This window comes from Chaetura pelagica, unplaced genomic scaffold, assembly GCF_000747805.2.
Source record: "Chaetura pelagica isolate M959 unplaced genomic scaffold, ChaPel_1.0 scaffold336, whole genome shotgun sequence".
NCBI lineage: Eukaryota > Metazoa > Chordata > Aves > Apodiformes > Apodidae > Chaetura > Chaetura pelagica.
The window spans coordinates 1,137,079-1,149,902 of NW_009953652.1; the positions used below are offsets into that span (position 1 = coordinate 1,137,079).

The 12,824-nt window shown below is 40.8% G+C and overlaps 1 protein-coding gene across 1 annotated transcript in view; it reads left to right on the forward strand.

The window, feature by feature from the left end:
- Positions 1 to 1,048: 1,048 nt before the first annotated feature.
- ISM1 (isthmin 1, angiogenesis inhibitor) overlaps positions 1,049 to 12,824 on the forward strand; it is a 17,236-nt gene continuing 5,460 nt past the window's right edge. Inside the window, exons 1-3 of the mRNA XM_010000191.1 lie at positions 1,049 to 1,069; positions 2,911 to 3,147; positions 10,129 to 10,396. Of these exons, the coding sequence (XP_009998493.1) occupies positions 1,049 to 1,069; positions 2,911 to 3,147; positions 10,129 to 10,396 (526 nt within the window). The remainder of the gene's footprint in view (positions 1,070 to 2,910; positions 3,148 to 10,128; positions 10,397 to 12,824) is intronic.

The following is a 12,824-nucleotide window of genomic DNA, read 5'->3' on the forward strand; positions in this document are numbered from 1 at the left end:
GAGGTACAAGTATATGAAATAACATAGAAATAAGAACAGAATTGCCCCCCTCCCCGCAAAGAAAAGAAATTTAATCTATTAGCTTTGGAACACAAGCCCTGTTTTCTTTAGAAAGGATACTGGCATTGCAGTAAGGACATTTTTCCTGCTAGATGGGCCTTCGGAGATCCTTTGCCTCAGTTCATGCAGTAGAACACAGTGAGCCTGTATTCTTATCTTCATATGCAGTTCAAGCTCACTTTTTATTGGTGGCAGCTTCTTTTCCCTTTTCACCAGAAAGATACGTTTCTAATAATACCGCAAATCATCTTATACACTACACCAAAAATTACTTACCTAAAAAACTAGGCATTTTTTCATTTTAGCAACTGGAAACAAATGGTCCTTCACTCATGGTACTATGAGCAGATAACTGGAACGTTCACGCATATGGAGCATTCCTGTTTGCTTATGTTGCTCTGTGACACAGAAGGCCCAAGGAGGTCCAGTGTGGGCTTGTCCTATTGTGAAAGGGACTGCAAGAGATAACACTGCTTTTAGGCAGAGAACACTCTAACCTGTATCATTCCTGGCAGAGATTAGTCAATCCTAGTCATATAGACAAATTCCATGTTACCCCCAAAGTCTGCTCTTGAGCTGGGCTGTCACTGACATTAGGAATGTGTACATAATGTTGGACCAGGGTCTTCTGATCATGTTCACCATGAGCAAACAGAGTTGTCCACCCACCTTCTCACTGAGCGTTCTTTGGTGTAGGGCAGTTATCATGTCCCCCCTCCATTTTTCTTTTTAACATTAAACAATCTCAACTCATTCAGTCTGTAATTAATGACAGTCCCTGCCTCAAGCAGCTTGGTAGTGGGCCCGATCAGCCTGATGTCATTATTTCACCATGACAATTTTCTAACTAACTCCATGTGATATCCCATCTCTCTGACACTATTAAAAACTTTTTATAAAGCCTTTATTATTGTAGTTGCTGAGCTCCCTGCAAACATCACAGTGAGAAAGGGAAGTGCCATTATCCCTACCAAGGCACAGACAGACCATGACCTGCCAAGATCACACAGTGAGTCTTATCAGAGAATTAAATGTAGGTCTCTCAAGTCCTTGGCCAGCTCTAGCTGTATGGTATGTTCATGTGGAGAATTGGGATGCTCCTCAAGTGGCAAGCAGATAGGGAAAGTATGAAATTGTACATGACAATTTTATTATTCTTAATAAAATCTCACTTTTATTTTTAATAAAGGTAAGATTATGAGCTTGATACCCCAGAGTAGTTAAGTTCAACATTTTTTTTTGTTCCTCAGTGCAGTCATTTAATAACCACACAATTACACCTCATTGTTAGTCAGGCATAACTGAGAAGCCGTATCATCCTCGTGTGCCAAGAGACTCACAATTAAATCCTGTTTCATAAGTGCTACGCTAAAGCACTAGCATATGCATAAGGGACTGAAAGTTCACTCAGTGGCTGTCAGTTTTGTTTCCCAGAAATTGCCATTGCGTGATTTGTTTTCTACTAGCACAGATGAGGAGTGTGTTAATGGGTGACCCACCAAAGGCATCTAGAAGTCCTACATGCTCTTCAACAAAGAGAAGCACTCTTGTTTTAGTCTTCAAGCAGTACGGACTGTCAGGAGCACATACATTCTTAGTGCTGCAGACATACGCTAATTCAGCATGAATTTTTTGCATCTGTGCTGTAAATGAATGTTTAAAAGTACCCCTTTGGCACTTCGAAAGTGTAACCATTCTGATAATGAAAATACTAAGACAACATTAATTCTGCTAAATCTGATTTTGCTCTTCACAAATGCAGAGCAGCAAGAAAGGAAAGGAGAATCACCTTTGGTTTTGCTTGAGATTATTTCACTTAGTCCTGGATTAGCTCTTAAATCTTGATTTATTTAACTCACTGAATATTTTCCTGTAATGTGCACAGATTATATTGTAAAATCTCTTCAAAGGTCAATTTAGAACCTTCCAGGCAAATAAACATGAAATAAAAGTAAAGGCATTGGAACTGTAATCTATCTGGGAGCTTAACAAAAGGTGTGCTAGCTTAATTTGAGCCAGGAGAGCTGGATGGGGATTGTGTTTAACCAGAAATGCTGGCAAAAATCTACTTCAGTAGAGCCAGAACCACATGTGGCCATTCCACTTTAATTGTGCTTGTTTTAAAAGATAGGTCTTTAACATTTACCCTCTCCAAGCTTGCTGTCTCTTTATGAACTGAAAATAAAAGCTCCCCAGGGAGTCATAGTAAGACCTCAAGCCTAAAATTTTTCAGCTGAGTCACAAGCAAAACTTGTGCTGAATCTACCCCATGCTTTTTTGTTGTTGTTGTTGGGTTTTTTGTTTGTTTTTTGTAGCCATAAGATTTGTCTCCTCTGCTGGCTTTCCCCCCACAAGTCCTCCCGCTAGTCCTGAACCCAGGGAGTGAGTGTTTTGATACTAAACGTATCTCCTTGGTGAGGTCACAGGCAGTGGCAGCGGTGCTACTGGTTCGAAGGCAGCCTGCTGTAACATACTACAAAACCCAAAAGTATGCTCAACAATAACAAAAGCATTAACTGCTGACCCACGACTTGGTGAAATTCGATCCCACCATTAGGCAAACATGAAAATAAGATCCCAGAGGAAGGAAGGTTCAGATGTTTAAGACCAGAGAAATTGGGTGAGGAACACAGACAATGAGATGGAAGTTGTTACAGACTGAGAAGAGAGAGGGGGAGGTTGCCAGTTCAGCAGTAGGATCTTTTAATACCATGAATTTCAACATGCATTTGACAGTCAGTGGTTTTGCTCCACTTTGGAACAAAGCAAACTACAATTATTTATAATAACGACACCTTTCCCCATTTTATGGACACATGCAGTGTGATATGATTTTGCTTTTTTCCCCAGAACACACTCGCTGCAGATGACCATTCTCCAGAAGACAGCTTCACCCTGAACCCTGAGGACAGAAGAGAGTACCCTGATCTCCAGGCTGCCCACCGGCCATTCCCTAAACAGCGATTCAGGCAGGAAAATGGGCATACGTCCTTGCAAAGAGATGGACCCAGATCTTTCCTCCTTGATCTTCCAAACTTCCCTGACCTATCAAAAGCAGATATCAATGGGCAGAATCCCAACATTCAGGTACAAATTTATGTTAACGTGTGATTTTTCTAATAAGCTGTACAAATTTGTTTTACTGAACCAAGACAACATTAAGCCTAGCTTCCAGGAGAACACCCTGTCTCTATGGAGAGCACCAAAAGAGGATGTATATAATACAGTCTAATGTAATCTTCTTGTTTTAAGTGAATGGACACATTTTGAATTTTTTTTTCTCCATTTCTCTTTGGATAGTGTTGATTGCATAAGTGTGGATATCAGTATAGACCTATTTGTAATACTAAAGCCATCCTCGCTGTTGCCATTTTGGAACACATTATCTTCATTGATATTAAATGGGTATTTTAAATCCTGTTTTCAGTTTTCTGTTGCAAAATGTGTTAACAGATTCCTTTTTGGTGTGCTAATACAAAATGCAAAGATCCCCAAAGGTTATAAGACAATAAGTCTTTAAGCTTCAGCTCAAAATGTGGTCCTCTGTATGGAACTAAGACTTAAAGTTAATTTCTGTAGCAGCTGCCTGGAGTAAAAAAAAAAGTTGTCTGCAAGAAAATTTGTTATATGTTATTCCTAAAACTGTTCTTGGGTTTGGAATGGCCTCTTACAAGCCACTTGCATCTTGAAACTCCAAGGATTAGAGGGAGGAAAATGTGAGTTATTTGTTTTTATTTCAGAGCCTTAAAGCAAAATTGGCATTAATAAGCAGTCTTTTTAAACCAAAACAATAAATTGAAATGTTGTTCTGCCTAAGATGTCCTTTTAAAAACAATACACTAATAGAACTGGTTTTCCGGTTAAATTAATTCCTGGCTTCCTATAGTACCCCAGCCCACAAAAATTACCATCCTTTTGATATGTCTAAGAAGTACGTATGTAAAGATAAAATAGAGCTGTTGGTGAGAGACCAACATGATGGGGTGAGAACAAGCTGTCTCCAAGTTGACGCTGCATTACATCATAGATGGCTTGCAACATTGAGATGCCTAACAGATTTGGAACAAGTGTTGGTCCCATACTTGACAGGCCAAAGTAATAAACATGTTCAACTTGTGATGGCTGAACATACCCTTCATGCTTCCAGAAAGCCTTAGGAAGAGAAGGTAGGGAAGCTATAGTGACCTCGGATTGTGGCATTAGGTAAATAGTGTAACATCATTGAGCAGTATGTGAACCGCAGAGGAGGACAATAGGAAACAAAAAACCTCCTCTGATTTTTAACAGCACTTAATGTTTAGACCCAGGAAATAGATAAATGAGATGGAAACATTTCCCTGGCTTGTCTTTATAGCATCTGCTTCTGCTATGACCTCTTTTTCCACCACCTGATCTTGGAAATGTGTCAGGCAACTTTGTCAGCAGTTTTGCTGGACTTCAAGAACTGGGAAGCCTAGTCCTGTAAACTGGAAAACATTGGGCAACAATAGTCCCAGAGCTCTTGTGCACAAGGATCAGCTCTTTCAGAAACAGGCTTCCTGAGTTCTGCATTTTATTTACCCAGCTTGCTTAGGTGCATAAATAGGGATATACAAAGCTTCTTTAAGTTCCTGGTTGACAGTCTTGCAGCAGGTCAGACTCCATGGAGATAAAACTCCCACTGATTCATCAGCTGTTTGACAGGTGAGAGCAGACTCAACACTCATTTTCTTTTTGCACAGTGGCTTCTGGATCTATAAGTTACATTTCAGGGGATGTTATTTAAAAGTTCTCCTAGGACAGGGAGGCTGGAAAGGAGGAAGAAGCCAATGTGTGTTAAGTCTAGCACAATGGCCAGATTTACTTCTCAAAAGACCCACAACTTCTTTTTCCTTCTACTGGTATAAACCTGCATAGACCTAAAATAACATTTTTAAGGGAAATTATATCTGGAAATTTTAAAAACAGACATAAAACTTTGCAGTTTGAGAGTAACTGCAGTAGCTGCAGTTGAGCAAAAGCTGTTTGGTTTGGGCCATTGTGTTTTCTTCTTTTTTTTGTTTTCTTCTTTTTTGCCATTTTAACAATTCTTTCAATGCCTGGAAGAATTCTGGTTGAGGAGATTACAAAAATTGATCACACATTTCCTTTGGATTTCCTTTATATCTACCTGAAACACAGTTGGGTGAGTTTCAGTTATGATGGACTTGTTAAATGTTTTGGATGAGGTGACAGGTTCCAAGCAGAAACTGTGCAGAGTTAGGTAGGATTCCTGGCCTAAAAACGTGTTTATGTGCCCAGAAAACTGAAGTAAAGCAGTATATGATTAAGTCTGTTGTGAATATTTTCCTTGCTTTGAGTTACAGGATTGGTAGTAATTCATAGGAATGATTTTAAGCCAGAAGTTTTTAATGGTGCCTGTGTGGTCATTTGTTGTCTTTATTATTTTGCATGAGGCCTGTGGATCATGTTCACCAGTCATGCCGTGCTAGTGATGCTGTGTAAGCTTTATTCTCTCCGAGTTCTGCCTTCTCTTAAAAAAATATCTACACAGAACCACATGCTCTAGGAACATACACAGATACAAAGAAACAAGGCCATGTGATCAGCTTTTTAAAAAGAACTGCAGACTTCAAACCAACTCTCCTCTGAGTTCATCAATGGCCGTTTTCTTCACCTCCGTGTCACCTTTGACACAATTTATTAGATGTATTTTTTAGGTAGCATTTATATTTGTCATTTGAAGCTGTTGGTTTTGGTGCATTGAAAAGTAACACATTGTTAGCATTGTCACAAAAGCCTCAGCAGTATCTGCAATACTGAGCTCCAACCAGTACATCTGATCCCCAGTCTAGCACAGCAAGAATTGGAGGGCTCCAGTAGTGCTTTTATCTTATAATGCCTTAAAGGCTTAATAGTTTAAGGTAGTAGCAAAGCAGCTGTCCCTTTCATTACATTAAGACCCAGAAAAGCAGAGGGCACCTCTTCTTTTTCTCAGCCCTTGGGCTGGATCTATATCATGGAGAACTCCCTGCTCCCAAGACTATGTCCCAGGTCAGTACACCTGCTTCCCTGAGATAGCTGCAGTGCCAGAAGCACAGAGCTGGAGAGACTGGTCGAGGCAGAGCAGGGTCCCATGGTTAAACCGTTTCCAATGCCAGGGCTGTTACTACCTCTGCTTCTTAATGTCATGGTGTAATGAGCTTTCTGCAAAGTGCAATGTTCAGAGCTGGGTTTCAAACCAGATTTTTAATTCTGAGATTCAGTTAGGCTCATCGGAGATTTCAACTAGGATTGACAACATTGAATACAAATTTCAGGCTTTGAGTCACATTGTCTTCTTTGCTTCCGGGAAGTTTTAGGGGTCCTTTTCTTCAAGTCCAGAAAACTATTCTAAGTGAGATGTCATGCCATAACTGGAAGTAAATTGGTGTCACTACTGATAAAATTTTAACTGAAGGTTAACTGAAGGTGTAAAATTAAATTTACCATTGCAATATCTGATAATTAACTCATTCTGCTATTACAGTTACCTCATTGCTGACTTGCACACATCCACATTTACAGATCTGAAAGTTCTGCACTGAAAATTTGCATCAGGTGCCTGAAGGAAACAGGATAGAAATGTCATAGAACCCACTGCTTGCACAATATTGCACACGTAGTTCTTCCTGCAACATAATCTTCCAGTTGCTTAGGATAATGTTTACACCAATAAAGTGAATTCAGGAACATTATTTCAGTAAACAGGACGAAGTACACAGAACTTTTTGTGCAGTCCAACAGGCAGGGATAATATTTATCTTCTGTATATTTTTGGCCAGGAAAAAATTGGACGTTGGTGTCTCAAGAAGACATCTGTGCTTGATACATTTGTTTCATTAGGAATTGATTGCAAATCTGTTCTTTTAATATACCTGTGCCAATTGTTTTAACAATTTTTAGAGGAACATCCTTATTTATAGCTCATGCAGCTGTAAAAGTGGCTTCATTTTAGGTTTGAATATTTCTGAACATGGTTGTGGATTTATACAAGAACCATGTTACCATAGACAGTTTGGGAAGCTTGAGAAAAAAAAATAAATAATCTTTACAGTTTTGATAATCACTGGAAGAAGAAAACAGAGAAAAATGAAGTCTTTAAAACAGTCTCCAAGATAGAAATACTAAACCAGGTGTATTTTTAAATTTTTGAGAAACATGTTTTTGTTCAAGTAGTTACACAGCATGAAAGCTTTTTCAGAGCTACTTTAAGTACTCTTTTTAAATGACTTCAGTTCTAGATCTGATTTCTTTTTTCCTTTTTATAAACAAACCCAAGTGTAGAAACCAATCAAACAATATACATGTTTATGTTTGTATGTATGTCTTGTATAGGTATACATACATATAGTCATGAGCCAATGTTAAGTCTGTCTGTAAGTACTGGGAAGAATTCGGTGAATGCTGATTTTTCAAAATTTTAGACTGGGATGGGGGAACAATTGCTCACTGGAAGCAGCAGCCTCTTCTCACACCTCTGCCCTAACTTTTGGGTCACACCGTGAGGGGATTACTGGGTCTACTCAGTTATTTCCTCCCTGCCTCTGGAAGGTCCATTAGAGTTAAATGGGGCTGGGCAGAGCATAGCTGAGCGCCTGGAAACAAACTGAACTAGAGTCGACTAAAGCTGTCTTGTTTTTCATTTCCAAGAGTGGCTGTTCAGACAACCTTTGGTAGAATTTCTTTCGCTCTGTGGTGACATGTTAAACAAGCAACTTGTTAATCAAAGCTTAAAACAGCAGAGGGAGGGATATAAGTGTGTGTCAGACTACAACACTGGATTTTGCTTTTGTTATGCCCATTTTTTAAAAAAGGCTGTGTGTTGGAAAACTCATTTTAAAGGCCTTTGTAATAAGACTTTTCAGTAGCAAAAACAGGATAAAGAGGGATATCTGATTGCACAGAAATGCAAATGTCTTGAAATCAAGTTTGTGGCAGTGCTGTCGGAGATCTGATGAGGCCTTATGACCCTGGATGCTTGTGTTACGCCTGTCTCTCCCAACATAGCTCTTAGCTCTACAGACACAAACCTTCTTTTACTTAAACTGACTTTGCATCCTGAGTAAATATTTTAAATCAAATCCCTATGGTTCTTCAAACTGTATCTGGCTGAAATACTGCAAGTTCCTCTTGATTCACCATCATATACTTAAAGATTACCAAAGCAAATGGAATTATTATCCAGTGCCCCCTGCCTTTTTTTATGAGACAGTTTTGTTTGTTTGCGTTTTTGTTTTGGCCTGGTTTTCTGTTGTTTGTTGTTTTATTTTTCACTTTGATTACAGAGCTAATGTGGTCTTACAAATGCTTGCTACTGAAGTACTAGGGTCATACTAATTTTCACTTGGGCAGTACTAAAGCCCCACGACTGGCCAGCAGCACAGTGTTACCCGCTCAGTAACGCTATTTCCTTTCACTTATTGTGAAAACTCTGTTTTGCTTGGGTAAATGCAACAATTTTGAATCCCTGAACTAACCCTGATGTTTTCGAACTTATGAAATCCATTTTAATTCTTGGTCTGTAGAAGATGAGGTTTAATGAAGTAATCGTTCCAATTCCATATTTAGTCTGGGAGTAAAATCTCTCATGTGTAAAGATGCTATTAGGCTGACAACTGCACTTTCCCTCACTCTTGCTCTTTCTCCCAGTGGAGCTTCTTAGTAGCCTCAAAGTTGTTTCATTTCAATGACTTGATCTATGGTCAAATGCAAAGCATGAAGTAGATGCAAAATCTCCTTTCTCCAAAAAAGGATGCATGGTCATTGTCTTGTCTGTGAAGCTGTGTCTGAAGCTACGAAGCTACATCAGCAGTTCTGGTTTGTTTGCTATGGCACACTCCTCTGTGGGTCACAGGTAGCTGAAAAAACATGGATATTCTTTTCCTTTTCTTGTGTGTGTCTTGGGATTTTACTAATGACAATTGTATAAAATTAAACCTTTTATCCAAAATGAAAACCCTTAGAGCTATGTAAATGGCTTTTAGCATAATAGTACATTGTTCTGGTTTTCCTGGTGTTAAACAACCTGATGACGCATCAGAGCATTTAAGATTTATCTGTGGCTACATTATGCTTGCATGACACAAAGAGCCAAGGTTTCTGATGGCTAGGTCCTATTTCTACATTAATAGCCATATGCATACACAGTATTTTCCCAAGAGTTTCATAATTACATATTGTTTAGCACAAAAAAGGAGCAATCAAATGTGGTCCCTGCACAGAATTATATTTACATTCATTATGTGTGAGAGGAGAATTGGGCAGGAAACTTTGAATCTCGGCTTTGGGCTTCTGTTGAAACCATAAACAGGTTCTGTACCATTATGATCTCCAGCACAGAAAAGAAGACCTACTTCAGAGGGCTTAGCAGCAAGTGACCTGCTCAGCGATGGCTGAAGGAGCAGCTGACTCCTCACCACAGAGTGTAGTTGCAGGGACCGGTGACAGCCCAGACCGGTCTGCAGTGGCGCTGCTGGTGCTGCGAGGAGGCTGTGCCAGGGGCCCGGCTGAGCTGCCGCTAGAGGGCAAGGCAGGTGCAGACCTGGCTGGGGCCCTGGGCTCTGCCACCACCACCATCTCATCCGTGGACTTGCTTAGCCCTGTCTTGAGTCGGCCCGAGTCCTTAGAACGGGCTCTCAGGCTAGTGTGCTTCATACTTGCCTCAAATGCGGCCCCCGCCTAATTAGCCTAGCAGATTTGGTTTTATTTTTCCAGGTCATATATGTTTGGGTTTAAGCATCTTTTCTCCATAAGGCAGAAAATTTTGCAGCAAACGTTTTAGGCACAGCATGGGTTATTATTTTGTGCAGGATTTTTCCTAGCCTTTGTTCCAAGGTCTGATTCAGCAGAGGTAGCAGAAGGAATCACTCAGCCACTGCATATCTCTGAACTCAGTAATCTGCATATGGTTTACAGCATGCAAACCCTACAGTATTGCACAGCCCCTCCTCAAGGCAACAACACTCATTTGTCTTTGCTGTGTAGAAAGTTTCCCACTGACTGGGAGGAGATAGTGATGGACAGGCTGGTCTGTTTTGAATCCCACAGGTTACCATTGAAGTGGTGGATGGCCCCGACACTGAGACAGAGAAAGATCTGCAGAAAGAAAGCAGCAAGCCTAGCTGGCCAGTCCCGTCACCTGACTGGAGAAACTGGTGGCAGAGGTCTTCCACCTTGACTCGCATGAGCAGTGGTGACCAGGACTACAAGTATGATAGCACTACTGAGGACAGCAACTTCCTAAACCCTCTCGGTGGGTGGGATAGTCATGCACCCAGTCACCGGACATTTGAGTCCAAGGAGCAGCCAGAGTATGGTGAGTTTGCATTCCAGGCCTCTTATGGGCATCTTGGGATTGTAAAAACGAGTTTGGGGGAAATGAGAATGGTGAGGCATCGCTGAAAGTAGGCCAAGCAAAACAGAATTTTTCAACATGTGGCTTTTGTTCATCAGCTTTTAAATACAAATCTGTGCAGATGCACAAGCTGTACTGTGGTAGCTGCATTCCTCTAGTAAGTCTATAATCTTGAAAATCATACCAGTTATCCCATAAGAGGGCCTTTTTTTAGTCCTAAGTGCACTTTTTTAAAAGCAAAGGAAACAAGGTTTCATATTTATTTTTAGAGTAAGGATAAGTACAAATTTAGAATCATGTGGTGGTTTGGGAACCAAAAATACAATTATTGGATAAATAAGCAAGATCTAAAACCTGGTAGTATTTGGTGGATAAACAAGTAAGACGAATTATGTTGGTGCATGTGTGGGGAGTGGCATGTGCAGCAGGAACATTGTGTATTTGCGTGTGTAATTCTCTTCCAGATGTGTCATGGCGAAAACAATTGTTTTCAGCTTGTTGTATGAAACAGTTGCAGAAACTAGAAACAGAGAGGAGCTACAGTTACTCACTGCCCCAAGAGGCTGTAACTCTCCACATGGGAATGACTCAAGGGAGGTGAACTAGGATGTAGCTCAGAGCCTCCTAGTTTTAAGTTGGGTGTAAATACAGAAGAGTTTTAGTCAGAGCAGGGGTACACAGTCACAATACTGCTACTCTCACGCTTCTGTTGCATTCTCCAGATACTGCAGAGTTGCCATTGTGCACTGATTCAGTCTTATTTTTCTCTTCTTTTGGTTAACTTTAAGTCCTAGAGCCTTAATAATTGAGAGAGGCTTTTTGTGGAATGGTATATTTATATGTATGTATTAAATTTTGTAGCAAGAAGATTAAAGTCTACCCCTTCTTTTTGCACCTGCATTTATTTGTCAGCACACTACATTGCCAAGAATTCATATAATAGGTAGTTATTCACTTAAGTAAAATAAAATTGTTGTCACAAATAATTGTAGAAAAAAAACAGTATGAATTACAGATAAAAAAATAGGAAGAACAGGTTGAGCTCCAGCTAAAAATCTAATATATATATGCAAATATAGATACAGTTGTATAGATACATAGTAGATACTGTGTGTTTCATAGTGCAGTATAAACATTAGGTAGTTTAGGCCTAAAAATTATCCACATACCAGAGCACCCCACTAACTGGAAAAGACTCCTGGCCTGCTGACTAACCTAAAACGTCACGTGCCATTGGTCTTGGCCAGGAGCATGTATCCACAGATCCTGCCCACATAGGGCTTTTATGCTCATTCCACTCATGGCCTGCTCACACATTTAATAGCTCTGTCTCCCTCATCCTGCCTCTGCCAAAAAGCACTGCACAGCTTTGCTTGCCCTTCCTGGGCCTCCCAGGTTGGGCTCTCTGACAAGCATCGCACCTGCTCACTTTCCCTCTTCCTCAGCAGGCAAGTGGAGAAAAAAATTCAGAGCTGGAAAAGAGCTGAGAGGGAGAGCAAGACCAGGGAGAGAGGGCAGATCATGTTTTCCCAAGACATTTTATGCCTCTTCAGGGTGCTGAAGTGCTCGTATGTTGGTAGATGCCAGAATTGCAGGTCTTTGCATACAGGCAGTATGTAGCAAGGGCAATGGTCCTACCCATCACACCATGGACACCTGATTCAAGTGTGGTAGCTTCCTGACCAGCAGCAGTATAAGTGAAAAAAGTGTAAAACCACATAAGGTCCCTGCCACGAGGAACTCACATCTAGGCAGCGTGCTACAAGTGAGATGTGAGATATATAACCTTCCCATACTCCTGGCAATAAATGTTTAATAGCACCCCACAGAGTTGTCGTCAGTCATTACATATGGTACAAATCAAGTTACGTGTTCTACTAACCAGCTCAGGAAGCCCACAGACAGCAGGGCAGTAGGGGGGAGTGGGAATCGCGTGTAGCACAGGGGCCAGTGCAGGCAGGGATCCGTCCCTGTGTCTTGTCTGGTACCTACATGGTCAGCCTATAGCTATTGGGCAGAGCTGGAGTCACTAAGCCCAGTTTTGCTTTGCTACCTGTCCTGGCTTAACTCAAATTATCAAAGGCTGCAAGTTATGATTAAAGGCCCATTAAACATCTCCTGTAGGCTGCAGAGAAATCCAGTAAGCAAGACATTCCCTAGCAAGAGACAACACAGATCTGGGGAGACCAGTGGGAAGGCAAGAAAACTGGGATTGGTTCATGGACTCAATTTAATGGCGTTCACAAGGTGGTATGTGCAACAGTTAATTCAGCAAATAAAGGAGATGGGTTCTAAGGGGTTTAGATACTTACACTGACACTGAGCCAAGGTGGTGCAGACTTGGTATCGCTTGCCTGGGCCTCTCTACCAGAAAAGAATAAAGTCATGT